Below are 27958 nucleotides of genomic sequence, written 5' to 3'. Positions count from 1 at the left end.
AAAAGGTTGAACAAAAGGAAGTAACGTTAAAGAAAGGGACGACTCGGAAAATAATCGCAGGTTTATAAAATTATAAATAAAATAAAAGCCGTTGAAAATGAAAAGAACCAAATTAGAGAAGGGCCAATTTTCTTCCATGTATTTAATAACAAAATAAATCAGAGGGCCAAAATCACCTTAATACAACGGGCAAGACAGCGAAGTATATGCCGCGTGTCAAAGACTTGCTGTGGTCGCATCACAATTCTTGTATTGCTCGCTGTTAGAATATTCTCTTAACACCAATTATTTATTTATAAATTGTTATTACTTCAACAAATATTAAATAAACAAAGTATACATCTTAGGTCTTTAAAAGTAGTAGAAAGGAAACCGAATTAAATTAGTTTAATAGTTAATTTATTAGTTTATTTAAATAAATATTAAGTGTTTAAATTTAATTTTATATATATAATAATTTATTGGTTAATAATAAATTCTTAAATAAAATTATAATATGTGAAAAAAAAGTATTTATGTTGCAAGACCATGAGAAACTAAAATTACAGTAATAAAGATGTAATAACATTAGTTTAAAAAAAAAAGGCGTAGTACCGCATTATTCTATTTATAGATATCCATTCTGATGTTTATCTCTAAATGTGATACCTGACTCACTCCAAGCGTGTTTTCTTTTTTAATTAACGAAACCCAATAATTCAATACATTAATAAGTAATAATGTAGAAGTAAATGTTAGTACTATGATGTGACTACATTTTCCATTATTGGTACCGTAGTTGATTAATACTAACTACTTTGTAATAAGCTGGTAATTACGACGAATTCCAACCAATAAAGGCATCCCTAATGAAACGGATACATAACATGTCTTGGAATAAAAGCAAAGCAAAAGCCTTCACCAAGAAACGCTACTACAGACAAAACAGCTCACTGCCTCTACCATCAATCCACCATCTTCTTCTTGTTTAAGTTGAATGTTCAAACTTCAAAGCATATTCAATATATCTATATCTATCTATCTATCTGTTGCATAGTAGTAGTGGCAGTAGTATAATTGAGATAGTGATTAGGGTGGTGGTGGTGGCTTGGTTGGTGGGGAAGAATAAATGCCTGGGCAAGAGAAACTGGTCCCTACTCAAAACAACACAGGAACAGGACAACTTAGTGGTGCTGGTGCTAGTAACTGAGGAGTGAGAACTCAAGCTCAAACACACATATAGGACAGTACACATAATAATAGTTGAGGTTTCCACTTTCCATTGTAGAAAGGGCATCATTTGCATATGAATAAGGGTAAGTGAGTGAGTTAGTGTGTGCCACTCTAATGCACGTGGTTGAGTCTTCACTCTGCAGTTGGTGGCAACAACAAGGTTCTCAATTTATATTTCACAACACAATCCAACACTATTTATTACTACTAAAAGAAACAAGAGAAGAGAAGAGAAGAGTGAAGAGTGAAGACCCCTTATTTATTAATTCCCTCTCACCTGCTTCCCTTTCCAGCAAAGCTACAGCCACCATTTCCACCATCCTCCATTTACATTTAATCTCCCATTCCTCCTTGCCTTCCATTCCCTCTCTCTCTCCACTTCAAGCTCACATTTTTATCCCACCATTTCCACCCCACAAACATCAAATCATACAAATCGAACAAGGGATTAAAAGGGTTACTTTATTAGTCCACAGAACTTTCCAAGTAATCATTTTTATTTTCTTCTTTTTTTTCTCTTTCTTCTCCAAGCTCGGCCCCCTTTATTGAGGATGCTCCCGGTTGGTGATGATGATGCTGATGTTCATGTTCTTCGTTTCTCATTGGTTCAACAGTTGCAAAGACTCAAACTTTGCAGCTGAGAGGAAACAACAACCACAACCTCCACCGCAATTTGGTTCCAACAGTGATAATAATGCCTAACGGGTAATCACATTCCCACCGACGACGCCTCTGTTTCGAGAGCATGAGAAAACACCGCCAAATTAACCTCTTTCATGCTCTGTTATGCTCCATTCTCTTCTTGGTTTCTTGTGTAACGGTATCACCAGCCACTGAGAGAGAGATTCTGCAACAATTCAAGGGCAACATCACAGAGGACCCTTTCAACAGCTTGAGTTCATGGGTTTCCAGTGGAAACCCCTGCCAAGATTACAGAGGTGTTTTCTGCAACGATGAAGGTTCTGTGGAAAGAATCATTCTTTGGAACACTAGCTTGGCTGGGGTGTTGTCTCCAGCATTGTCTGGTTTGAAGAGGTTGAGGACATTGACATTGTTTGGGAACCGGTTCAAGGGTAACATCCCAGATGATTATGCTGATCTTCACACATTGTGGAAGATCAATTTGAGCTCCAATGCGTTATCTGGTTCAATCCCAGAGTTCATTGGTGATTTGCCAAACATTCGGTTTCTAGATTTGTCCAAGAATGGCTTCACTGGGGAGATACCTTCAGCCTTGTTCAGGTACTGTTACAAAACCAGGTTTGTGTCTCTTTCTCATAACAACCTTGCTGGTCCAATTCCTGTGTCATTGGAGAATTGCTCCAACCTTGAAGGATTTGATCTTTCTTACAATAATCTGACCGGTGCTGTCCCTTCGCGGCTTTGTGATATTCCGAGCTTGTCATATGTGTCACTGAGAAGCAATGCCTTATCAGGGAGTGTGAAAGGTCTCATATCACCTTGCCGGAGCTTGAAACATTTGGATTTCGGTAGTAATATGTTCACAGATTTGGCTCCATTCAGCATCCTTGAAATGCAAAATCTTACTTATTTCAATATATCATATAATAGGTTTGGAGGAAATATTTCTGAGATCACAACCTGTAGTGAGAGATTAGAATTCTTTGATGGTTCCGGGAATGATTTGGATGGAGAATTTCCCTCCAGCATAATTAGATGCAAGAACCTAAAGCTCTTGGCCTTGGAGTTGAATAGGCTGAAAGGGAGTATCCCAGTTGATATTCAGGAATTGCAAAAATTTCTTCTTCAGTTGTGAGTTCCTTAACTTTCTCAAACTGACATATACATTAAACTTGATCTTATGGATTACATCTGAGTTCATTCTTTCATGTTGCTGCAGGGACCTTTCTGGTAATAGCTTAGAGGGTGAGATTCCTCAGACCCTATACAACATGACATACTTGGAATCCCTCGACTTACATCAGAACCGGCTCAATGGAAGCATACCACCAAGCCTAGGAAACCTGTCAAAGTTGCAATACCTAGATCTGTCACATAATTCACTATCTAGTTTAATCCCATCTTCTCTTGGAAATTTAGGAAACATGACTCATTTTGATCTTTCATTCAACAATCTATCCGGTCTCATCCCTCAAATTGAAACCATACAGCGTTTTGGTCCATCTGCTTTTTCCAATAATCCTTTTCTCTGTGGTGCTCCTTTGGACACCTCTTGCTCGGCGAATGGAACTCCGTCACCTTCAGCACCTGGGAAGACTAAAGTTCTAAGCATCTCAGCAATTGTTGCGATTGTTGCTGCAGCTCTGATCCTTGCAGGGGTTTGTTTGGTAACCATCATGAATATTAGGGCTCGTCGTCGAAAAAAAGACAGTGATGAGATCATGGTTGTTGAGAGCACACCCCTTGGATCATCAACAGAATCAAATGTTATAATTGGAAAGCTGGTTCTGTTTAGCAAAAGTTTACCATCAAAATATGAAGATTGGGAGGCAGGTACAAAAGCATTGCTTGACAAAGAGTCTATAATAGGTGGTGGATCAATTGGAACAGTGTACAGAACTGATTTTGAAGGCGGCATCTCAATTGCAGTGAAGAAGCTTGAGACTTTGGGAAGGATCCGAAACCAGGAAGAATTCGAGCACGAGATTGGACGATTAGGCAACCTCCAACACCCAAATTTGGTTTCTTTACAAGGTTACTATTGGTCCTCTTCAATGCAATTGATTCTATCAGAGTTTGTCCCTAATGGGAATCTCTATGATAATCTACATGGGATTGGATATCCCGGAACAAGCACTAGCAGTAGCAACAGGGAGTTATATTGGTTTAGAAGGTTCCAAATCGCACTTGGTACTGCAAGAGCACTCGCCTATCTTCACCATGACTGCAAACCTCCAATTCTTCATCTCAACATTAAATCCTCTAACATACTCTTAGATCACAAGTATGAGGCTAAGTTGTCTGACTATGGTTTAGGAAAGTTGCTCCCCATTTTGGACAATTACGGTCTGACCAAGTTCCACAATGTCGTTGGCTATGTCGCACCAGAATTGGCTCAAAGCCTAAGGCAGAGTGAGAAGTGTGATGTGTACAGTTTTGGGGTGATTCTTTTGGAGCTGGTTACAGGTAGGAAGCCAGTAGAAAGTCCAACAACAAGTGAGGTGGTCATCTTATGTGAATATGTAAGAAGTTTGTTAGAGGTTGGTTCAGCTTCAAATTGCTTTGACAGAAACTTATTGGGATTTGCTGAGAATGAGTTAATTCAGGTTATGAAGTTGGGACTAATTTGTACCTCGGAGGATCCATTAAGGAGACCAAGCATGGCTGAGGTTGTCCAGGTCCTTGAGTCCATTAGAAATGGATTGGGAGCACACTAAGCTACTTGCTAATTGGTTGTGTTATAGAAGCAGCAAGACAAAAATTCTTTTTCATTCATTTTTATATTGTCATTATTTTTTTTTTCCTCTTCATAGAATTGGGTACATTTTGCAATAAAAGGCATTTGTTTCATTCCATTGTCTCGGGTGTTTTCAAGTGGAAAACAAAAATTGCACATTGTATTTGAAAATGAAAATGCTTGGAATTACTGATCATCTTAGCATGGTTAGGCTTCTAATATTTTACCATTTCTTCTTTGCAATCTTTGTTTTGTTGTGTATCCTTCGCTTTTCATGGTTGTAAAATTTTGGACACACCACACCACCTGCATCAATTCATGCCAAATCATGTTTTTGGATTTGGAATTATGCACCTTGATCACGTTGCCCCATGCCTAATTCATAAACATATTCCCAATTTCCCATTCCAATACAGCTAATGATGATGCTTATCACTCTTCAGATTGTTCTCAACACAAACGTCCCTTTCTTGTAGGGAGAACCCATGTGTAGTGCCACAAGCTCAGTTTTTGTATGATACTGCAATGACTGGAGTCTCCTCAATCATCACGGAATTACCAATAACACCACCTCGAATTATGTTGTCCAGGGAAGTTGCCATCAACATTACTTATCCATCCTTAGGAACTTTCCTGAGATGTCATCCAAAATGCTCATCAAACTTTCACCAGTCTTTGGTCAATTATTACATCAAATATTAAATATTACTAATACAATATGACCTTCTTGCTGCAATATACAAACCTTGAAGGCAAAGGGTATCTAATTCTCTTATATAAAATATTATGAAATAAATGAAAAACCTAAGGGCAATGGAGCAAGAAGAAAAAGAAACAGCTATATCATCATGCCCATAAACAAATTTGGGTCTTGCAAGTTTACCTTATTATGCATTCTTGTGTTATTATTACTCCTTTTGTAGCTGATAATACCAATGGAGACGCTTCTTCACATTCAGAATCAGATTATCAATTTTTGCATTGTCGCGGACGCAAATAATACCATGCAAGAGGCTCCATCTATACACTTAACAGAAGTCCTAATGCATAGGCTTTAAAACTGAGGTTTAAAAAAGAACTCCATCTTATAACTTCTCCTTGATGATTGATTATTCCTTCTAGGATTATGCCGGAAAGAATAAAGAATCAGTAAACCAAAACAACAATATATGTAGAACTAATTAATGCCATATCAACTCTCTGATTTTGTGGCTGCAGAGATTCGCCGAATCCGTTCCATGACTACAGAAACATCTTTTTCAGACAATGTAGTGAAACAAAAACGAAACCATCCTGGTTCAATACAGTGACAAGATGATCCTGGAGTAACATTGATCTTAGCCACATTCAACAATCTGTCCCAGAGCTCAAGCTCTCCCTTTTCGCCGTAAGACCGGAGTAATTTACTCATGTTGGCCCAACAGTAAAAACCACCGCTGCTGCTAGTGCACTCGATTCCTAACTGCTTCAATTCTGCCACAAATGTGTTATACATTTTTCGAAGCCTCAGTCTGTTGATCTCAATGAATTTCTGTACAAATCTAGTATCTGAAAGAATGGAGATAAGCAATTGCTGAGTGGGAGCAGAAAGAGCTGAGAACTTTGCCATTCTTCTAGCAGCAACTAGGACGTTCTCATTGTAGGAGTAGAGGACACCAACCTTAAAATCTGGAACAGAGAGTTCATTTGATAAACTATATATTATATGAACTCTGTCGCGATCAAGTTCTTCGGCTTCCAGGATTTCCACCATGCTCACAAACTCTTTGCTTCCACAAGCAGACCCTGCAAATGTTTCATTGGAGACTATGTGGATATTCTTCTCTCTAGCAAAGTCCACAATATCAAGTAGTGTTTCCCGGTCCAATAATTTTCCAACAGGATTTGAAGGATTCGTTATGATGATTCCTCGAACTTTTTGTCCCCGTTTCTTTGCCTGGTTAAAGGCCCGGTCAAGAGCAGTTATACTCAGATTGAAGTTATCAGTGCTGCGGCAGGGAACAGCTACTATCTCGATGTCACTTCGCCATTTTATATCCCCATCAAAGCTGCAAGAGGTGATCAAAGCATATTTCATGTTTTCTTGCATGAAGGAAGGTTTGAAAATTGAGGAGTTTGTTAGAGAGTTACCTAGGGCTGTGAGGTGTTGGAACAAGGAATGAATTTCCATGATCTGCTAAGCAGAAGCTAAGAATGTCAATGGCAGAGGTGGCACCAGCAGTTAGTACCATTTGTGAGGGACTGAAGAAAATTGGCTTTTCCATAACTTGAGGCATGAAACCAGCCACAGCCTGCAGGATTATAGTGGAAAATTATCACTGTGCATGGCATGCATAAATTCCATCGAATTCCAAGTCACGCGCATCAAATTTCTCAGCATTACATTACAAGTTCAATTAAACAAAGCACATCACAATTAAAAAGTAGTTGAAACTGAAATTACCAGTTTGAGTTCCATGAATCCATCAAGGGGTTGGTAAGGTGCAATTCCTCTGCCTAAAATTGCAGTGGTTCCATTCTGGTGAATCCAATCGTGGACCAAGTCCTGAGACAACTACATGAAGTCCCAAACAGAGAACAAAATCCACGAAACTCAGTTCTCATAACCTAACAAGATAACAACACAAGCAATTTTGAATGGAAAAACAGAGAAACACTCACTCACCGTGTTATGTGCCAAACCAAGCTGAATAACACCATGAGGATTATGAACCTCGTGGTAGGGATCCTCAGCCGCCTTGCGCAAACCAACATAGTAAGGAGAGTCAGCGGAGATTCTGGCGACAGAGGTGGCGCGGCCTGACACGTAAGCGGGTCCGGCAGGGCTTCTGGGAGACAGAAGGATCCTGGAAAGAGAGCGGGGCAAGACTTGGACATGATGTTGGTGGTGGTGGTGGTGGCGGAGGAGGAGGAGAACGGTGGTGGTGGCGGCGGTTCTTGAAGTAGAGCTGGAAGAAGTAGAAGAGGGCGCAGGGGATGACGGAACCCCAGAAGAGACCTCCTTTGCCTTGAACGACTCCTTGCAATGGCACTATCACTCTCATGGCTCATTGCACACACATCAACTTAGGCATAGCCACGAATTTTGGATTATTGGAATCTCTTCCACCTCACTCTAACCTTCAATTCAATCATCTTCTCATCCCACTACTATTCCATTGCGTTCATGTGTTTTCTTTGATATATTAGAGGCTGCGGGGGAATCATTATCTCTAATCTCTGATTACTATGTGACACTAATCTCAATTGTCAACATTGTATTTGTATCCGATAGCAAATTTAAAATATTTTGCTTTTTAAATTTTTACTTCAAATACTAAAAGGAGTTATCCATCCAACCTTCATCCACCAGAATACCACATATCCTCCCTTTGATGTCATATCCAATCGTTCTTTTTTCTCTCCTACTTTTCTAACCAACCTTTTATTCCTTCCTTGTTACTTAGGTATATTTTATAAGTAACATATCATTTATTTTATTAAAAGTGCTTGAGTTAAATTATTTATTATTACTCCATATTGTTCTCCTCCTTCAATACTGGTTACTCCTCATCATATACGGTGAAAACTCAAGTAAAGTGGACTTTACGTGAAGTTGATATCTGAGAATTATTAGATAATTTGACTAAATTTTCATCCAATGACTCTCAGATATTAACTTCACATGAAGTCGACTTTACCTGAGTTTTCAGCGTAATCACAGATATACAAACTACTACACACCATACAACACACATCCACATCATAGTATGCACATCTCATGCACGATTCAATTCTTTGTGTTTATCAATTAGATGCGACGACAAGTTAAGAGTCTAAAAGTTTTTATCATATCATAATTAACCGCAATAAACCAAATGAACGGATAATTGGGAACAAAAATAAAGTATAACTATAAAAAATAGAGTATTTAGACCACACGCTAACATTTGGTCCCTAATTTGAGGTGCTCTTGTGCTGAGTAGTCAGTATGAAATATTTCATGCATGTGTATCTGGAAGCTAAGCAGAGACAAAACATGAATGAGTGGACACAGGAATCTTGCCGTCACGCACAAATATATAATCTCAGATATTTGGTGCAGTGGTGTTGATGACGCTTTTTAATTTACATATGGCGCTAGAGTACGGGCTGGACTTCATTATGGGGAAGGGGTGTGCTTAACATGTTTGTGGTGTTAGGAGGGAACAACTCGGACCCTGCGAGTTGACACCACCCACACGGACAGTCCGATTTCATTCACCATGTGATTCCAGCTCTCAGTTCACCAAAACAATTTCTATCTGTACTCAAAACGGAGGGTCCGAGTTCTTTTCAAAATCAAAGCATGGAACTCGGACCATGCGACTTGTACTACATTACATATTAAAAAACCACGTTAAGGTAACACGGAGAGTCCGATTTATAGCACCCCAAATTTTATTTCTCATTAGCATACAAATCGGACGGTCCGATTTGATAGGCAAAATTTATAAACAAAGAAAACGCACGGTCCGAGTTCTTCTCTGTGACACTGACAAAAAGCTGTCCCACATATACGTCTAGTCCCCCATGCTTCCATATCCAAGAAAAACACACGTATAGGTTCCATTTCGATAAAATTGAGCCTGTTGATGATGGTCTCATTTTAAATTTATCATTATGGAACAATTTTACCGCACATGGCGATCAAGACATTAAGAATTTAGAACAAGATGTCGTTTAGCCCCTCTATCGGTCATATATTCATATATGGTTGTGATTTTATCGACTAAAACTATTTGCATATATGTGAGATTGTTTTATATTTAATTTATGCATGCTACTATTAGTTGAAATGGCACTAGACACCAAGGGATAGTAAAAAAAATGGATGTGGACGTTTGAGGTTGAGGCTTGGATGAGAAACTGGTTGCATATAGGGTTGATGCGAAAAAAAAAATGAAATTAAACCATGCATGTATGCACCTTATTGCCAATTCAATGGATAGGGGTCCCAACTTGAATGTGTAAGTTTGTCTTAGCTTGAACAAATAACATACCGACGGCTATGATATGTTTGGATGTATTCAGGCATGCCCAAGGTCCAATTATTTTTCTTATGCTGCTAGCTACGGATTACTAATTCATCTGTGCTATATAAAAAGACAGATTTGACACAGTTTCATGGACGTATATGGATCCCTATAGTTCAAACTAGCTAATAATAAGGAGGAAATAAAATCTAGATTTGAAAGTTGAAACTTTGAAATCTGGGCACAGACATGGTAAATAAAACAAATTTAGAAGAACTACGTTGCAAGCTTCTGTGGAGTGTGGCAGCTTGGCCTTCGAGCGTCAACCTTGGTCATTCACCACTTGTAGTTACTGTATTACGTGGGTATAGTTGCACTCTTGAAATTAAAAGATTATTTTAAGACACTGATTATATTTTTGAAATTTACCCTATCTTGTATCTATTTTTCTCGAACTTAAAATTATGTATACTTTTATCCCAAAAAAATAAAAAATTATCTATACTTTTAGTCTATTTAAAGTATTTTGATATTAAAAAAATATCCATCTTAACTAATTTTTTACTAATTGTTATTTTCCACGTTAATTAATGATGAATAAATACAAAAAATGAATTAATAGATACTTTTCGGAGTTTGCTTTTTATAAGATTTAAACATAAAAATTGTTATGAGATGAAAATTGTGGTCTACCTTATAAATTATAACTCACTTTAATTGACCGTGTAATTTATTTATTCTCTCATAAAATATAATATTTTTTTTAAAAAGTGAGATGTTAATAAAATAATAAAACAATATTTTAATTATTTTTTAATTAAAATAATAAAACTTATATACTTTTCTCATAAAATGTAAAATAAGGCTACTGAATACCAAAGTTAAAACAAAATAAATTGAGTTCGATTTTTATTTTGAAAAGAGATTTTTAGAAAAAAAAAGTTAGTGATCCGTTATACTATAACTTAATTTTTATTGTATATCATGATTCATAATTCAATTTTAAATGTCTTAATTCTAAGTTTGTAACCAAAAAGTTTAATAACCTTTATTATTATTTTAATGATCAAATGATTATATTATCAATGCTATTATATTCATCAATTATTTATACACTTTTTATATCTAATCTAAACAAGTACTTACATCTTAAATTTTATAAGTTTTATTTTATATCTAACATTTTTTATTCATAGTATTTTTTACAGGTACCACATTTTTTTATTTTGTTTATCCAAAAAATAGTTCGTTGGGACTACCAAATTTAGCTACAGAATTGAATGAGCTATATTCTAAAAGTTCTATTTCATCTCAAGACCATTTAATAAAATGATAAAAGTATTTTTATTTATTTTTATTATTTTTAAATTTATAAATTTTATTATCTTAATTTAAGAATAATTAAAATATTATTTTATTACCTTATTAATCCCCTCTTCACTTTAGGAGATATTCATCTTTTCATTATAGTGTGTGTTATAATATCTAAAAATTATTGTATAATTATCAAAAATAAATTAAATAATTAATTTTGAATATTAAAAATTAATTATAAAAATAAATTAGATAAAAATTAAACAGTTAAATAAAAGACATGGTATAATTGGCTTTTTATTTTTATCTCACTCTGTTCTTTGGGGCCACTGAAAACGCATTGACTATATTTGACACGTTATTTTGTGTGATTGAAAATTTTCCTTTAGATTCTGATTCTCAGTAAGTGGACCTGTGGAGTGGAGTCCTAAATTCAGAAATAAAACAAGAGGTGCAGACCCGGCCCAACTGAGTGAGAAAAGAGAAACGTTAAGGGTAATCTGGGGATTTCGGGTCTTGGGAAATGTAGCCAATTGGAAAGAGGACTGAGGCGCCGAAATTGCAGTTTATAGTGTGGTGCGCATTTGACACAATGTGAGCACTGACCTCACCGCACCAAAACAGGACCTATCCAAAGGGGCAAATCCGTCCAACAAACAGTCCCCACAAATTCAAATTTTGGATCGTTAGTGATGTACTGTCTTGGTCGTTACACTTATGTATGCCATAGGGTTAAGCTCCCGGCGCAACAAGACAAAACCCCTCTCCCATAACCCTAAGCTAATTAATTACAATTATTTGAATAAATTTGTATACTTCTATTAAATTAATTATTACTTAATTAAGATATATACTTACAATGGACCCAACACTGGGTGGTGGCATTTGCCAACCTTCCATTTCATGAAACGAAACGCATAAAAATTAAAAAATACAAAATACTATTATTATATTATATAATATTTAATTAAATTAAATTGAATAATGAGGCGATTTGGTATTCAAATGTAAAATCCCTCTCAGTACTCAGTAGCTTGACTAGCTAACAGTAACAGTAGCTATCAACATTCAACAGTGCATTTTCTTCAACGAGTTCTATTCGGAGCTTTATAACCCGCAATCGCAATAGTCGGTGGCGACGATGATGATGACCACCACGACGATGGAGGAGGAGGAGGAAGACATGGAAATAGAGAATGACGTTTATGTGGCTCACGAAATCGACCTCGATTACGAGTTTGATGCAGCGCGCTTCTTCGATTTCACGGTGCAAGAATCTCCCGTTCAAGCTCGCCTAGCCGAGCTTTGGTTCGAAACCGCCGCCAGCTACCCTCCTTCTCGTCGGTTTTCGCCTTTCCTCTTTCTTCCAACGCATTTCTCATGCCTCATTCAATGCACCTTGGTTAGCTCAATAATCTCTTGTGTTTCAGCTTTTGTTTCGAAGCTTGTGCTTAGAGAAGACGATGTTAGCGCCTCTTCTCTGGAATGCTTCAATGGTGGTATGCCTATGCTATTTTACTTTACGAAATGTTGTTAGTTCTTGTTTCACTGATATTGTCATCTAAGCTGCTTTCTGCTTTGATAGATTCGAAATCGGTGGCTGGAGTTCTGCAAGATATAGCTATGCAAATGCAACCGTTACAAGTAAATAGCACGGGTAATCGACGTGATTGAATGATCATAGATCGGGACACTGTTCTCTGAAAGAAGTTGTTCACCTAGTAATCGTATATTGTGATTCTTCTAAATGCATTGAATGATGAACTGCATCACAAGAACTTTTACCAATTTTTCTCTTTAATTAGAAACCCTATCTGTAATTCCTGGTGCTCAAACTGCTCTGAGTTTTTTAACCTTATATGTCAACTATAGTATTTTATTGATTTTTTCACAATTCATCAGATTCTCTTTCGCTTATTTGTAGCTTTTTTTTTAATTCCCTCTTTTTATTCCCTCTTATCGCTTGACAAGTATTTCTCTCTTTTAGGACTAACCTTTACCAGTAAGACAACCGGGAACAGTTTGAAATCAAAGGCTAAATCCACTGTGAGAAAGGGTTCAACACTAATGAAACCTACAGCTAGTCAGCTGGCTAAGCAAAATCGGGCTCCTCAAAATGTTGCTTCGAGGTGATTTTCTGACTAGCTTATACATTTTCATAGTTAGGGAGGCATGTACTATTATCCGAAAAGCAAACAATTAACATACTATTAGTTCACAAGGTTTGCGTGTTTGATGGTATTTGCATTTCTCCACAAGATTTCTATTCTCTCAACATGATACATCATCTTAAATGCAGCCTTCGCAATTACTATGTACTTTGTAAGTCATGTACTCATAACCAGTTGGCCTGCAGGACTGTTTTCTACTTTCTTTTCCCCTAGTTTTTCTGAGGCTGGTGATGCTAGCTCATGCTTTCTGATCTGCAGATGCAGAAAGAACCGAATTTACCTTTTTTCTTTCTCTATACCATCTACAATTTTCCCATTGTCTCAGGTTTCAGAAGTTATCTCAGAACAAGGAAATGAATTTGTCTACCTTTTCTGGGGTAGAAACTCAAGCTTCAAAACGGCAGAAATTAGAGGATGGTCACTCGCGCAAGGTCTGTAAATTACTCTATTCTTCTTCCTCTCTGTTTAACTAATAACTGAGAGATGGGTGTTATATTTGTCTGATTGAACCAATTAGTATATGCCAGAAATCAATATTAAAATTTATCATTTACAGCTGTAAATTTGTGCAATTCCGAGATAGTTGGAGATATAACATCCTATAAAATTATCGCTAAGCCTGCATTACATTTTTATTTATTAAAAATACTCTAAGGAGGTTATGAGAGCTTCATTGATGCTTTCATGGGTAACAATTTAATAGATTGTGTATATTAAGTTTGGCTCTCATGTTCGGTTGGTGGTACCATGGAAGTACTGGAACCGTAAATTGGGAATTAAGTGTGGCTTAACTACTGCTGGGAAGTTCATTTATTTTACACAGTGCATTTGAAATACTTACTATATCTATCTCTATGGCAGGTTGGTGATGTGATTCAGCAAACTAATTTTGTACATAAGGCACCTAACAGGGTAGGAAACTATAAATTCTAATGCAGAGTATCTTGAATATTCCCTTTGTTAAAAAATTGATTTTATAAATTGCTAAATACCTTCCATTTGACATGTTGGGGATTTTGTTGTGTCTAAAATATGTTCCCCCACCCCGACTTTTTTGTCATTCTCTATTTGTTTCCTGTGATATCACTGTTGTGATGATTGAAAAATATTAAATAATGGTTAAGGACAAACGAGAGACCTTGTAAATTGGAATAATACGAGTAATTTTTGGGCAGAGGACTATCTCTGGAAAGGCAGGAAAGAGGTCCACATGATGATGCTGTAAATTTGTATATTATTGCAGATTGTAACTACTGAAGAAAACTCTAGACACACCAAATTGAGGATTACTATTCCTAGGGAGCCTGAGCTTGAAACTGCTCATAGAGCACAAAGGATAAGGTTTGTTGTTTTAGTTTTCAGTGAAATTTGCTATTGTGGATTATGTTCCTCATGAAATCAAACTGAAGATGTTTTATATGCGGTTGTTTCAGACCAAAAAATGTTGTAGAGGCAGAACATGTGACAGTGGCTGGGTCCAGATTCAAAGCACGCCCATTAAACAGAAAAGTTAGTATTTGTAGTTGATAGACTCTGGTTTCAAATTTTGGTGAATCTTTCTCTGTCTTCTCTTTTTAATTATTTTGCCCACAATCTAGATTCTTAATGCTCCTACATTGCCACTACCCAAGAGGAGCACTCCGCAGTTGCCTGAATTTCAAGTAAGTTCTCAACACGTGCTTTCTTGGTTCATCTATGTTTTTTTTTTTCACTATTTCATGAGTTATATAGAAATGGAAAAGCATTTTGCTGGCAAGCCAATAACTAATTAGCAAAACGAGTTCTGCATTATTTATTTTGAAGCTCAGATATTTTGTGTATTGTTTCTCAGGAATTTCACCTGAAGACATGGGAGAGGGCCATGCAACACTCATCCGCTACTTCATCATCTTTACTTCGTTGCAACGATTCTGACAAGGTTCATTTAATTCTTAGAAACTTTAGCGTTTCATGACATGTGTATTGTATTCAAAGTTTCTCATATCCTACCAATATGAAATGCATTAAATATGAATTTTTAAGCTGCTAACTCTTATGATTGGCCAGCCGTATATTCTTTATTTTCCTGTAGACCTGTAGAAGATATCTATGATTACTCCATCAGAAATTGAGTTTATTAGTTTCAGGGATTGGACAAACCTCCTTCTTCCACAGTAAATAGAGGCAGGGATTTGAGAAGGTAACAAATGGCATTATGTTAAGTGTAACATGATAATTGGTGAAATGAGACTAACTTCAATGCACTCTTTTTGCATAGACCATCTGCCATGACTCCCATGAGTCCTCCAAAGCATGATGGATTGGATTTTACTCATAACTTTAAAGCTCGGCCTCTTAATAGGAAGGTAACAAGACGTTGTAATAAAGTTGGAAAGTATAAGCACGAATTATATTCTAAGGATATTTGAATATATTACTTTAAAGTTTGTACTATCTTAAATTGCTGCATTTTTATTTAAGTTTTTGGAATCCATTATATTTTTGTTGCTTTTTTTTTTTGGATTAAGTAGGTTCCACTTTTTGCTCCCTTCTTAGTTCGATCTATTGTACTAGCAACTCTGCAATGCCTTTGCAGATACTTTCAAGTAGAGGAGATATTGGTGTTTTCCGGAATAGAAAGCAGGAATCCACAGTGCCAACAGTGAGTTGGTTCATCTGTTTTCACCCCATAATATATTCAGATAGAAAAAATATAATGATGTCACATCTTGTGTCAATTAATACAGGAATTCAATTTCCAAACAGAAAAGAGGGTTCAGCACAACCTTCCAATTGAACTGTTTAGCAAGGTGAATTCTTGCTAGTCTTTTTCTTACATAACAATTTACAAATTCTTAATTTCACCAGTATTTCTATTTTCAATTTAATTCCTATCATTCTTGTTTGTTCTCCTTTTTCTTGGGACTAGCTATCCCTAACCTCTGAAATCCAGTCAAATAATGGATCTCACATCAACCAGCCGCATCATTCCATGGTGTTCAGAAAGGTTTTTCTTTAGTGAGTTTTTTTTTTTCTCCCTGATTTTTCTTGCTGCAAGGATTTGAAAGAAAATATAAGTTCTTTTCATCTGAATCAGAAGGTAATATGACAATCTGAAGAACACATGGCTTGCACTGAGCCTATTATTTTTACATAGGTTTCTTTTATATTATAAACATCAAATATTCATCTTCCATCGGACACAAATATGTAGGATAAGCCTTTCATCTTTGGGGGGAACAAAATTCATAGCGGGAATGAACATTGCATGAGTGAAGTTGGTTCTCGGTTGACTGCGAGGTATCAATGATTCGCACTACTCTTGGTTATGTCTGGTAAATTTGGTTAATTATATCTCCTGCTCTCTAACTAACATGTTCCAGGAGCTTGGGAATTAGGTGACAACAAAAGATTGTCAATGTGCAACAACCAACAAGCTTTTGTTACCAGGATGGAGATTTTTGCTGTCAAGTTATAGTTTGATAGGGACATAGCCTAATGTCAGCAACCATTCTCAGATGGTATCATCCGATAGGTGGTTCTTTTACTGCGACACAAAATCAAAGAAAAATATTTTGTTAGAACAGAAGTTAGCATACATGTGCGTAACTGCATCAGTTGTATCTTGTACAACCGCTCCTAGATCTCTGTCCAATAGTAAAATCGTTAAAAGGGCAAGTGTATTATAGTCCTGAAGCCTATCTTCTATTTTTGATAGCATTAATAAATTGCAATGTGCTATTGGCCATTCTACTAGTCTCATGCCTTGACCCCAAAATGGAACAAAGGAACTATAAACAGATCATTTAAATATTTATATATTCAAAACTGATTGAAAGGTTGATCAGACAACTGAATACAACACTCATAAATTTCAACTTTACGCAGATCCCATTATATTCCGGAATCCCAAAGCATCGGTGCTGATAAATCCCAATTAATTACTTCCTTTCCACAACAATGCCTATTCACCCCCTTTCTTATTATTAGTAAGATAGGTTGCCCCTTTCCCTTCTCTTTAAGAAGGTAAAGTGAGAGAGATGGCAAGAAAATACAACCTAAATTGGAAGTCTAAAAAGGATGTTTTGCATGCAGATGGACCACCGTAAGGTGGTTTTCATATCTGTGCAGGATGAATGCAGCGATGCCTCACGGGTGGTGAGAAGAATGATGATGGAGATGGATGCGTTAGCAGGTGGATATATGATATATGTGTACAGAAAGTCAGAAACATAAGCAACTACTTTGTAACACAAGTTGGTTGAGGGATGGAGGCATCCCGTGAGTCATTATCAAACATTATCCGCCTTCGGATTCCTTCCTCTAACCAGTTGTACGCCACAAAACACACCCCACACATATTACGTATATGTCTATATATATTCCTTTTACAAATCAAGTACAAAATTATTGGCCTTATTCCATTTTGGTTCGAGGCTTTTTCATTTTCTTTCTCATTTTAAGTTGAGTTAATAAGTCTCGTATTCTAAACTAGAAACACATGAATAATCTTACATTTAAAACTTTAAACAATGTATAGGTTTTATTTTTTCTTTATCTTCAAATTCTATCCTTAACGTTAGACTTTTCGCTATAAAAATTTTGGTATAGTATCATGAACTACATTTTAAAAGGTTTAAATTATTATATAAAATCATATAGATGATCTATATCTAACTCGAATTAGTATCACTAGATTGATGTATTGATGTATGACATACATCATCATTTTAAATATTAAATGAAATAAAATATATAAAAAAGACTTTTTTTAGTAATTAAGACCATATTTAACAAATTTTATTAGGAAGAAAAATTAATTTTCTTATAACTCACAAAAATATTTTCATATTCCTCTGTTCAATTTTAGCGACTGTAATATTATTTTCTCTGTTTTATTTACATTGCAAAAATAATTTGAGTGAAACGTTTATTTGAAATTAACATCTAATTGTTTATAATAATTTTAAATTAATTGGTGTGTATCACATATTCTTAGTAGCGTATTAAAAAATAAACAATGAAATGTTTTATCGCTTCTAAAGAGTAAACTATTAAAATAGTGCTCGAAATATTTTAGCACCAACAAATATAATTTTAAAAAACGTAAATAATAAATTAATCTCTAAAAAGTTATTAAATTTAACAAAAATGACGAATTAATTAACCGCGTTTCCATGGACAGAAAATACTAGGGTTGTAAACATTAGTGATGAAATGACAAACTCTCAAAGCAATATGATTATGTGGTATTTTTATTTATTATTAAAATTTTCAAATCATTAACCTTAACATTTAGAGAGGCTCGTTCTTGTTACAAAATCTGCATCTCTTAGCTTCTTCTCCCCCTTTACGTACGGTGGTGGTGGCATAGTGATAACGAGGAATCCAAAAAATTTTGATAGTGGGAGTAAAATATATATTACATGATAATAATTTTTATAATAAAAATATTATATTTATATATAAAAATTAGCTATCAAATTATTTACTATAAATTTGTGTATAAAAACTTATTTTTAATATGTATTTTATATTTTAAAATTTGTATTTAAGATTTATTTTGTACAAGTGATTATTTTATGTATACATAGCATAATTGTTGTTATAATTATATTTTGTTATTGTAAAATATGATTAGGTTTCAAAATATCTAATTACAAATTAAAATACTAAAATAGTAATTTAAATAATAACATATAATTTAAAATTCAATTTTTTATATTTCATATTTTAAAACCTTGACAATATAATTAAAATGTCTTTTTTTTGTATATCTCATTAAACAATCATTTAAAACTCAACTTTCATACCATTAGCTCTTGATGATATTCATAGTTGAAAAAGTTCATTCAATTAGTGTAGTTATTATGAAAAAAAACTAAAACTAATTTTTAAAATAGAAACACAAATGGATAGATAATATTCTTTGAAGTCGATTTCTAAGAAAGAATATCAATCTTATTTAAATTTGAAAATTGATCATTATAGTAGACATCTAATATGATGTTCTCAAATTGGCTATCAAGTGTCGAAAGTTGAATAAAAAATTATTAAAAGGTCAAATTTAATAATTTAGTAGGGGCAAATAAATATTATTATTATATACTACTCAATAAAATTCCAAATTGTAGTGGGGGTGCTTGCCCCCACACCATAAAGAGTGGATCCGTCCCTATATAGTGGAGTTCCGGAGGAATGTAGCTGCAGCAGTAGTAGCTCCTCAAACTTCTTTTCTCCTTCTTCCTCGTATCTTTGGCAGCTCGTATGGCAGAGTTACAGCACGATGTGGAAAAGCTTCATTGGTAGCTAACACGAACGGTGCAGAGAATAGATCGGCCATAGAGGCTAGAGGAGACAAAAGCACCACAAATCACAACAGCAAATTAGAGTCTATAAGATGAAGTCAAATGTGTTTGCAATGTTCAAGGAGTTCAAAGCAAAGTTAGAACTTGAATTTGAAAAGAAGATCAAGTGTTTAAGGACAAATAGTGAAAGAAAATATGTTGATGGTTATTTTTCTAATATTTTGGAAGTAAGCAGGCATTCAATGACAATACACAGTTGTATATACGTCTTAAAAAAATGGTGTAGCAGAATGAATGAATATAACTCTCCTAAGAAGAGTACAAATTATGTTGCGAATTGCAAATTTAGCCAAATCTTTTTGAGCAGAAGTTATTAAAATCGTCTGTTGTATCATAAATCAATCACCATCACTCACAATAGGGTTGAAGACACCAATAGAGATGTGGCAAGGTAAACCACCTAATATATATATATCCTTTGTACATTATGTATAATTCTCAGGAAAGAACAAAGTTAGACCTAAAGTCTAGGAAATATATATTCTTGGATTATCCTAACGGAGTTAATATAAGGGGTTCTGTGGGATCCCACTATTCGCAAAGTAGTTGTCAGTAGAAATGTGATATTTACAGAGAACAATAAAATGAAAACACTATTAAGGAGACATTCATTGTACAAATAGATGAGAAATGCAGAGAAGGTGATTTTTCTGAAGTAAAGCCAAAGTATGAGGAACAAGAACCAGAGATCAATGACAGAGAAGTTCGTCAATCCACTTGACAAAGAAAAAAAATACCATCATGGCACTCAATTATGTTTTGGCAAGTCACGATGCATAATATTTTTTGACAGAAGGAGAGCCAATAACTTTTATGTAGGCTATGCGCAATCTAAATGTTTGTACGTGGATGACAACAAAGCAAGAAGAAATCAAGGCATTACATAGGAACCATACTTGGGACTTTGTTACACTTCCAGCAGATTGGAAAGCCTTACAAGATTAAGCGGGATAATAATGATCAGGTGAAAGGATATCGTGCAAGATTAGTTGTCAGAGGATATGTTCAGAAAGAATGTATCGACTTCAATGAAATATTTTTTTCTATAGCGAGATTAACTATTATCAGAATAGTTTTGGCTATATATGCTGTTTTTGATTTACATCTAGAGCAACCAGATGTAAAAATTATTTTTTTTTCATGGAGCACTTGTGTGTGGTCCAATCAGAAGACTTGAAGAACAAAGAAAAGAAAACTCGATTTGCAGGTTTACTAAATATGTATACAATCTAAAGTAAGTGCCAAGATATTGTATATTTGATTCTTTTATTATTAGTTTTGGATACAACAGACTTAGTTTAGATTATTGTACCTATTACAAGAGATCTAGTGATAATGATTTCATCAATTTGCTGTTGTATGTGGATGATATGTTAGTGGTAGGTCCCAACAAAAATCAAATCTAAGAATTGAATGCACAATTAGTTGGGGAGTTTGATATGAAGGACTTAGGACTAGCAAACAAAATTTTAAAAAAGCAAATCCACCGAGACAAAAGGAATAGAAAGATTTGGCTACTACAAAAGAATTATTTGAGAAAAATCTTGTAATGCTTTAATATGCAAGAATATAAGCCAATTTCAACCTCACTTCCTATGAATTTTAAATTATCCTTAAGTATGTGCTCTAGTAGTGAAGCAGAGAGGATGAAAATATCTCGAGTGCCGTATGCATCAGCGATAAGAAGCCTTATATATGTCAAGATCTATACAAAGTCAGATATTGCTCAAGCAGTTGTAGTGGTAAATCTATTTATGACAAATCCGGATAAAAAATATTGGAATGCTGTTAAGAGAATCCTAAGATACACAACGGGACTTCGGATGTTATATTATGTTTAGAGGATCAGAACCCATTGCCGATGGATATATCGATTCAGACTTTGCAGGTAATATTGATAAATGAAAATTTACTAAAGAATATGTGTTCATACTTGTAGGAGGAGCAGTGAGTTCGCTATTTAAGTTACAAACTATTGTAATTCTATACTACAGAAGCTGAATATATGTCTGTTACATAAGTATGCAAGGAAGTTATTTTGATCCAAAGGTTAATGAAGGAACTCAGACACAAATAATAAAAAGTTCTTATATATTGTGATAGTCAGAGTGTCTTGCATATCACAAAGAATCCAACCTTTCATTTAAAGACCAAACACATTGGAGTACAATATCATTTTGCCTATAAAATAATAGAAGAGAGTGTGGATATACAAAAAATTCGAACTAAAGATAATCGAATAGATGTCATGACAAAACTGATAAACACTAATAAATTTGAATTGTGCAGATCCTATTATGGTCAATTAGATACATGAGCAATATAGATTTATAAAATATACCAAAATTAGTTTTAAATGGGAGATTATAAATTTAGTAAAGCTAATTTTATGAAAAAAAAAAAAACTAAACAATGAAAGGAGAAAAATACTCTTTGGTAATAGCCATCAAATTTTGGTAGTGAAAAAAGAGAAAGATTAGCAACCTCATATTACGGGTGGTTTACATGACAGAAGTTCGTCTATAAATTAAACTTTTTCATTTTATTTTTTATCAATTCAATTCAATAAGAACAATAGAAACATTTTAGTTTCTTTGAAATTTTTTTCTGAGAAGTATTCTCTATATATTTAGAAAGAAGTGTATTTTTTTTTGTCAAGAGAGTGTTTTTCTAATCTGTGTAATAAAAAAAATTATAATTCTCAAATATAACTATTCGATTCTTTTCATATTTTATACAAATTTTTTATTTTTTATATCTATATTTTAGTTGTATCATTTATCATACCTAATATTATGCCATATCAAACTCCAAAGAGATTGGACCAAATGCATTAATATTTTATCCGCCTTAGAATAAATAAATGTTAAAAAAATTGAACCATTTAACATATGAAACTCACCGTGGCTTAAACTTAAAACAATGGTCAATGGTGATTCCATAGAGTAAAATACTAAAAATTCTATGGTCATATATGTTATGACAAAGTAGTCTTTTGTGGAAATCATGCTCATATAAGGACTAAACGGTGATTTGAAAAAGAGAAAAAAAAGTTCTCATACCAAAATATGTATAGCTTTCAGCGTCATATGTAATTGATATGTTAAGATTCAAGATTTGGTTTTTTTCGATGCTTATTTTTAAATTCCATGACAGATTTTGGTAGGAAATTCTATGACATCACAAGTTAATACAATTAGAAAAAAAAATCTAGAAACAACCTTGCCACTAGAATTAACCATCTATGTGCTAATTTATTCAGGGCAAGACCGAAAATTTATTTCCTGTTCATGACTTACATACCTAAGATTTTCAATTTAACATAATGTCATAAATTTCAGTGTTGCTAGTTCACTTCAATCTCAACGAATACCATTTCACTAAGCAACTTGACTACTTAAAAGTTAAAACTACCTTCTTATTTTTCTTGTTTCTTCTTTCTTCTTTTTGGGGAGTTGTTGGATACTTTACATTTATATTGCTAAAGTTTTTAAAGGGGAGAAATGAAATCCACAGCTAAAAACTACTCACTAGTCTTTGGTTATATATTGTATGTAGATGTAGTAATTCTCAGTCACAATAACAGAACTTAAAATATGACCTTCCACAACTTTCTCCCACTTGATCATTTTATAACATACAAATCTTGATCAACAACCAAAACAACTAATAACCTATTTTCTAGGACTGATTTCAAACTTCTTCCTCTTAACTTCACAATTGCTTAAAACAATATACATCAATAAGGAAAAACTTGAACAAAAACTACTAGAAACTAGAAGTATAACATAGCAAGATACAACAATAACATGGCAATTAGGCAACGAAAAAACTCAGCTAAATTGCAAAATAGAACACGATAAATACGAAAGAATTTAAAAACATAACTGAAACAAGATATATGTGTGATTAAGAAAGAGAAGAGAAGGAGAATTTTCCTCCCTCACCAAATAAAAGAGGTCTTTTCATCTTTGAATTGTTTTTATCTATGTTGCAAAAGCGCAACGAACATGATATATATATAGGGATACACACACACAAGGCACAAGAGGAAAAGACACAGAATTTTCAATTATCGCAGCTAAAAAAGAGAAACAAAAAAGGGAGCATAATCCTTTCCCCTTTCCCCTTGCCCCTCCTTCCTTCCTATACATCCCACTTGCTATGATCTGATCCAATCAAATCAAACGTAAATCCAAAAAAAAAAAGAATGTGGAGAATTTATCTTATCTTATTGTTGTTCAATGAGATGTAAGTTTGGATCTTTTCTTGGCCTCGCTGTAAAGGACTACACCCATGATGGTAACGGCGAAGCCCGTCATTCCCATTACCGTTACGGGGTTCCTGAATATCAAAACGGAGACCACAGCCGCCACTGCTGCTTTTGCATTTCCCAGAACCTGCAGGGTCAAGGCGCTGGTGTGCTTCGTCACCAAGAAATTCGTCAAGTTCACCAAATACGCCACCGTTGCGTTCCCAACAAGCAAGAACACGATGAACCTGTCCCCTCTCGCCTTCTCAAGCGTAACCGCCGCCACATTCCCTTCGATGTAGAGTGTAAATGGGAGCAGTATCAGCGCTGCCATTGGAGCCATGTAGAGAAGCAAGTTCATTGAGTTGAGCTTCTCCGATTCCGAACTCAACAGAATCCCCTGAACCACCGACTTCAATGCACGACCAGCAGTGGAACCAACGCAGACCAAGAACCCGAAGAGATGAAACAGAGGCTCACTGTTGCTTGCAACAACGATTCCGAAGACCACCGGCAAGAGAGCCAAGTAAACCTCGCCGGATTCCTTCTTGCAAGTGATCAAGAAAGCGAAGATGGCGGTGAAGAACGGCGTGGTGGCTCCAATGGCTTGGTTGAAGGAAACCGGTAGATACCTGAGGGAAGTGTTGCCGCAAACGACGGAGAAGCAGAAGATGACGCTGAGAGCGAAGATCTTAAGGAACTGCTTCTTGGAGTGGATGTGCTGCAATGGAACGAGCTCGAGGAAGTTGATGGCACCGTAGCTGTAGGCGGCGCAGGATAGCATGTGAAGCATTGTAAGGAAGATTGGGTAGCGGTAACCGTAGAAGCTGAGAAGGTACTTGTTGAGGAGGAGAACGCCGATGTTGGAGAAGTACCATGACGCGATTATGAGTGCTGTGAGGATGTTGGGGGAGATGGAGACGCTGTACTGTGATGAACCGAAGAAGAAGAAGTGGTGGGCGCCGTTGTTGCTGCGTTCATCTGCTGTTGGTGTGGTCGGAATATTCACGACAGAGTCGTTGGTTGTCGTGTCCAGCAACCTCGGATTGCTCATTCGACGGGTTGTCCATGTCTGTGCCTCCACCATCGCCAGGGGCAAGGGCACGATGGGGATTTCAAAAGGGTAAAAGGGTTGTTGTGGTGTTTTGTTTTGTGCCCCTTCAGTCTCAGCTGCTGAGATCTGAAGATGGAGAAGAAAAGAGGGAAAGGGTTGTGGCTTATGAATGAGAGGGGATCTGATCCTACGGTCAGATTTCAGATTTGAGATGATGGAGGCTTTCTGGTCGTTGGATTGGAGTGGGGCCCTTGGAGGGAATAAAACATGAAGCTTTGGACAAATGGCTTTTGGAAAGTTGAGACTTGAGACAGCCACTGCCACCAATCCAGCTTCAGCTTAAGGTCTAGGCTGTCGGTGTGGCATCCCCTTCTAATTCAACTCATTCAAATTTAACAAACAAGGGTCGCCAATTAAATATCTAAGCATGATGCTAATGATGAAACCTTAATCTTTGTTAATGCACACTATTGTACAATTCTTAAGTAACAAATGAGAATAACAAGTATGGTTTGGTAGGACTAGGAGTGACCACTCTGACTCTTGTTCCTCACATCAAATCTAAATCTAATGAAAGCGAGATAACATCTAATCGAGGTTTTAGGGATCTCCCTCTGACGTTCTCCTCACATGCTATGTGTTATTTGTGATTTTGTCCCAAATTTTCATGGCTAAACAAGGCATATTCTATTGTGCACCATGCGAAGATGTAAGGAACTAAAATCAATTTTAATGATTAAGTAATTTGGTTTAAATTAAAGAAAAATTAAAATTTTAGAAAAGAATTATTTTTATTGTGATGAATGAAAAATCAATTTTAATTTGTCTATTAGCTGAAAATGATAATACAAATTGATAAACATAAATATTATTAAAAATTTATTAATTGTAAAATTTGACTAATTCAAAGGAAAAATATCAATTATTTGGTCAAGGATTTTAATTTAAAATTATTAACTTACAACTCATAAATATGCACATTGATAATATCAATGGTTATCATATTTGTAATATAATTTTATTATATAGGAATTAATATAAATAGGTGGCTTAGTTAGTTTAGTTTGGTATCATAGAAGTAACAATCTACTGAGTGTAAGAAAAAAAATTATAAGATTTTTTTTGTATTGTATTTTTATATTAGTTTTGTGTACTAAGTTACTAGTCAATTTTTCCGTTATAGAAGATTGATTTGTGTATTTTTATATTTTTTTTGGTGAATTCTATAATATTTTTATTGTTGCTTAAATTGTTTAAGATATTTTTAAGTTTTAAAAATAAAAAATAAAATATTTAAAATTTAGTAAATATATATTGTTTATTTGTCTTTTTTTTAGTAAGATAAGCACAATATTAAAGATATGATAATATTTACTTTTTTTTTTCTCTGTGTTTGAATTGAGTGCTTGTACTATTTAGTTTGGTATTTCAAGTGTAATTAAGACTTTATTTTGGATGGAATATCACAAATTACCATTTTGTATTTCTGTGTCAAATATTTGGTTTGAGTAGAGTAGCTAATCCGTATAAGATTTTTTTAGAAGGAATTTGATTAAGGTGGAATAGCGTCCGCAATCACTATTTTATATATCGTTAGAGATTTAGTTAAAGTAGAATACCAACCGAAATTTATAACTCTTTTATATTATATTTTTTTATAAAAACAAAATTGTGATTCCACTCGCATGCTCCATTTTCTAATAGTGGTATTAGAATTCTAAGTTGAGTTATGGATCAATTATTTAAAAATGTCATCCATAAAATTCGAGATTTAATAGTTTAATTGCCGCATCAATTTTTTAAAATGTGAAAAGTTTATATAATGGCAATACTTACATAGCAAGATGTTAGAGCAACACTTAATTACAAATACAAAGAAAAAATATAATTCAAATATTTCTGCAGGTATTGTTGAAGATGGTAGAATTTTTAAAGTAATCATCAAAAAATAATTTTGAGATAGATATCGTAAAAAAGTAAAATAAATTTTGATTATTAAACAACTTGGTTTGAATTAAAAGAAATTTAAAATTTTAAGAAAGGATCACTTTTATTGTGATGAATTAGAAATCAATTTTGATTTATCTACTAATTAAATATGATTATACAAGTTGATAAATATTATATAAATAGAAAGTTTATTAGTTACAAAGTTTAACTAATTTAAAGGTCAAAAGTTAATTATTTAATCAAAGACTTTAACTTAAAATTATCGACTTACAATTCATAAATATGCAAGTTAGTACTATCATAAGTGGTCATATTTGTAATATAATTTCGAGTAAATACTTTTTTTAATCTTTATCTTTTATAAAAATTGATAAGTCGTCTTCTAACATTTAAAAAATGATAAATTAATCTCTATTTATTTATTTTATTAGACACATCGATTTTTCTGTAACCAATAAATAAGGATCAATTTATCATTTTTTAAACGTTGAGAAGCGGCTTATCAATTTAAAAAGAAAAACAGAAGCAAAAAGGGTATTTACTCTGTAATTGTACCATCTATAAATTAGTATAAATAGATAGTTTAGTACGATGAAAGTAACAATGTAGTGTGTTAAAGAGAAAATTGTAAGATTTTTTTTATGTGCTATGTCTCTTTTTTTATTAGAGAAGATTGGTTCTGTATTATTTTTAGTATCTTTTCTTTATATTGTGGTTGAGTGTTTACACCGTTTAATTTGGTATTTCGGATAAAATTAAAACTTGATTTTAAATAGAGTATCACAAATTACTATTTTATATCTAGGGTTAATAATACATATTCTATTAGCAGGTACTTAACCTCCCTTATATAATAGTTTAGAGTAAGTGAGTAACCACTAATCTAATTAGTTAAATTAGTAATTTAAAATATTTATATATTTATAAAATTAAAATAAAATAAAGATAAAAAAACAAAAAAAAAGTCATATATCATTTAGAAACCCTAAGACCTAAATGTCGTTTCTTAAAAACTTGATGATCATGGTATTTATAATTTTATGTTGGAGTTTTTAAGATTTTATTATTTTTAATTTGAATTTGAATTTAATTTTTTATCTTTTATTTCATTAATATGTATAAAATTTGAAACGATTGAAATTTATGTTTACTTAAAAAATTTGATTTTTCTACGAATAGGATAGAGTATGGTAGGGTTTAGAACTTTAGAATACGAGTAGGGTTATAGTTGAGAGATTCTCAATCCGCAAATAGGATAGAGTAGAATTTAAAAAAAAATTCATTT

General features: G+C 34.2%; 4 protein-coding genes across 7 annotated transcripts; 2 read left to right on the top strand and 2 right to left on the bottom strand.

Annotated features, from left to right (window-relative positions):
• The first annotated feature begins 1095 nt into the window (after nucleotides 1-1095).
• LOC107488183 (probable LRR receptor-like serine/threonine-protein kinase At1g12460) lies at nucleotides 1096-4655 on the top strand. Its single transcript, XM_016108880.3, is given in 2 exon segments — nucleotides 1096-2979; nucleotides 2981-4655. Coding segments are annotated over 2 exon segments (2613 nt in total). The 5' UTR covers nucleotides 1096-1957; the 3' UTR covers nucleotides 4572-4655.
• LOC107488182 (1-aminocyclopropane-1-carboxylate synthase 6-like) lies at nucleotides 4607-8034 on the bottom strand. Its single transcript, XM_016108879.3, is given in 5 exon segments — nucleotides 4607-6639; nucleotides 6722-6882; nucleotides 7035-7145; nucleotides 7257-7472; nucleotides 7474-8034. Coding segments are annotated over 5 exon segments (1506 nt in total). The 5' UTR covers nucleotides 7636-8034; the 3' UTR covers nucleotides 4607-5783.
• A 3871-nt stretch (nucleotides 8035-11905) lies between these two features.
• LOC107488180 (protein TPX2) lies at nucleotides 11906-16750 on the top strand. Of its 4 annotated transcripts, none has more exons than XM_016108877.3 (18): nucleotides 11906-12239; nucleotides 12330-12398; nucleotides 12485-12556; nucleotides 12887-13028; nucleotides 13396-13501; nucleotides 13932-13982; nucleotides 14314-14411; nucleotides 14504-14579; nucleotides 14669-14731; nucleotides 14902-14988; nucleotides 15197-15249; nucleotides 15328-15415; nucleotides 15646-15711; nucleotides 15797-15859; nucleotides 15979-16056; nucleotides 16108-16149; nucleotides 16264-16349; nucleotides 16433-16750. In XM_016108877.3, the coding sequence occupies exons 1-18, from the start codon at nucleotides 12041-12043 to the stop codon at nucleotides 16449-16451; spliced, it is 1458 nt and encodes a 485-aa protein (XP_015964363.1). In that variant the 5' UTR covers nucleotides 11906-12040; the 3' UTR covers nucleotides 16452-16750. The 4 variants fall into 4 exon arrangements, with proteins under 4 accessions (XP_015964363.1, XP_015964364.1, XP_015964361.1 ...); XM_016108878.3 differs by having other exon boundaries at nucleotides 15191-15249; nucleotides 16448-16750; XM_016108875.3 differs by having other exon boundaries at nucleotides 15191-15249.
• Nucleotides 16751-23305: 6555 nt separating this feature from the next.
• LOC107488179 (probable sugar phosphate/phosphate translocator At1g12500) lies at nucleotides 23306-25104 on the bottom strand. Its single transcript, XM_016108874.3, has one exon. The coding sequence runs from the start codon at nucleotides 24754-24756 to the stop codon at nucleotides 23659-23661; it is 1098 nt and encodes a 365-aa protein (XP_015964360.1). The 5' UTR covers nucleotides 24757-25104; the 3' UTR covers nucleotides 23306-23658.
• Nucleotides 25105-27958: the final 2854 nt, after the last annotated feature.

This window comes from Arachis duranensis, chromosome 5 (assembly GCF_000817695.3).
Source record: "Arachis duranensis cultivar V14167 chromosome 5, aradu.V14167.gnm2.J7QH, whole genome shotgun sequence".
In the NCBI taxonomy this organism is placed as follows: Eukaryota; Viridiplantae; Streptophyta; class Magnoliopsida; order Fabales; family Fabaceae; genus Arachis; species Arachis duranensis.
This window is presented reverse-complemented; position numbering and strand designations above follow the sequence as displayed.

Bases quoted from the DNA above. Each gene is read 5' to 3' on its own strand.
- LOC107488179 (XM_016108874.3), bottom strand. From the start codon at position 24,756: ATGGTGGAGGCACAGACATGGACAACCCGTCGAATGAGCAATCCGAGG.
- LOC107488180 (XM_016108875.3), top strand. From the start codon at position 12,041: ATGATGATGACCACCACGACGATGGAGGAGGAGGAGGAAGACATGGAA. The intron at 13,502-13,931 runs GTCTGTAAATTA...TCTCTATGGCAG, and splicing joins AGGATGGTCACTCGCGCAAG to GTTGGTGATGTGATTCAGCA. The intron at 15,860-15,978 runs GTGAATTCTTGC...TCTTGGGACTAG, and splicing joins CAATTGAACTGTTTAGCAAG to CTATCCCTAACCTCTGAAAT.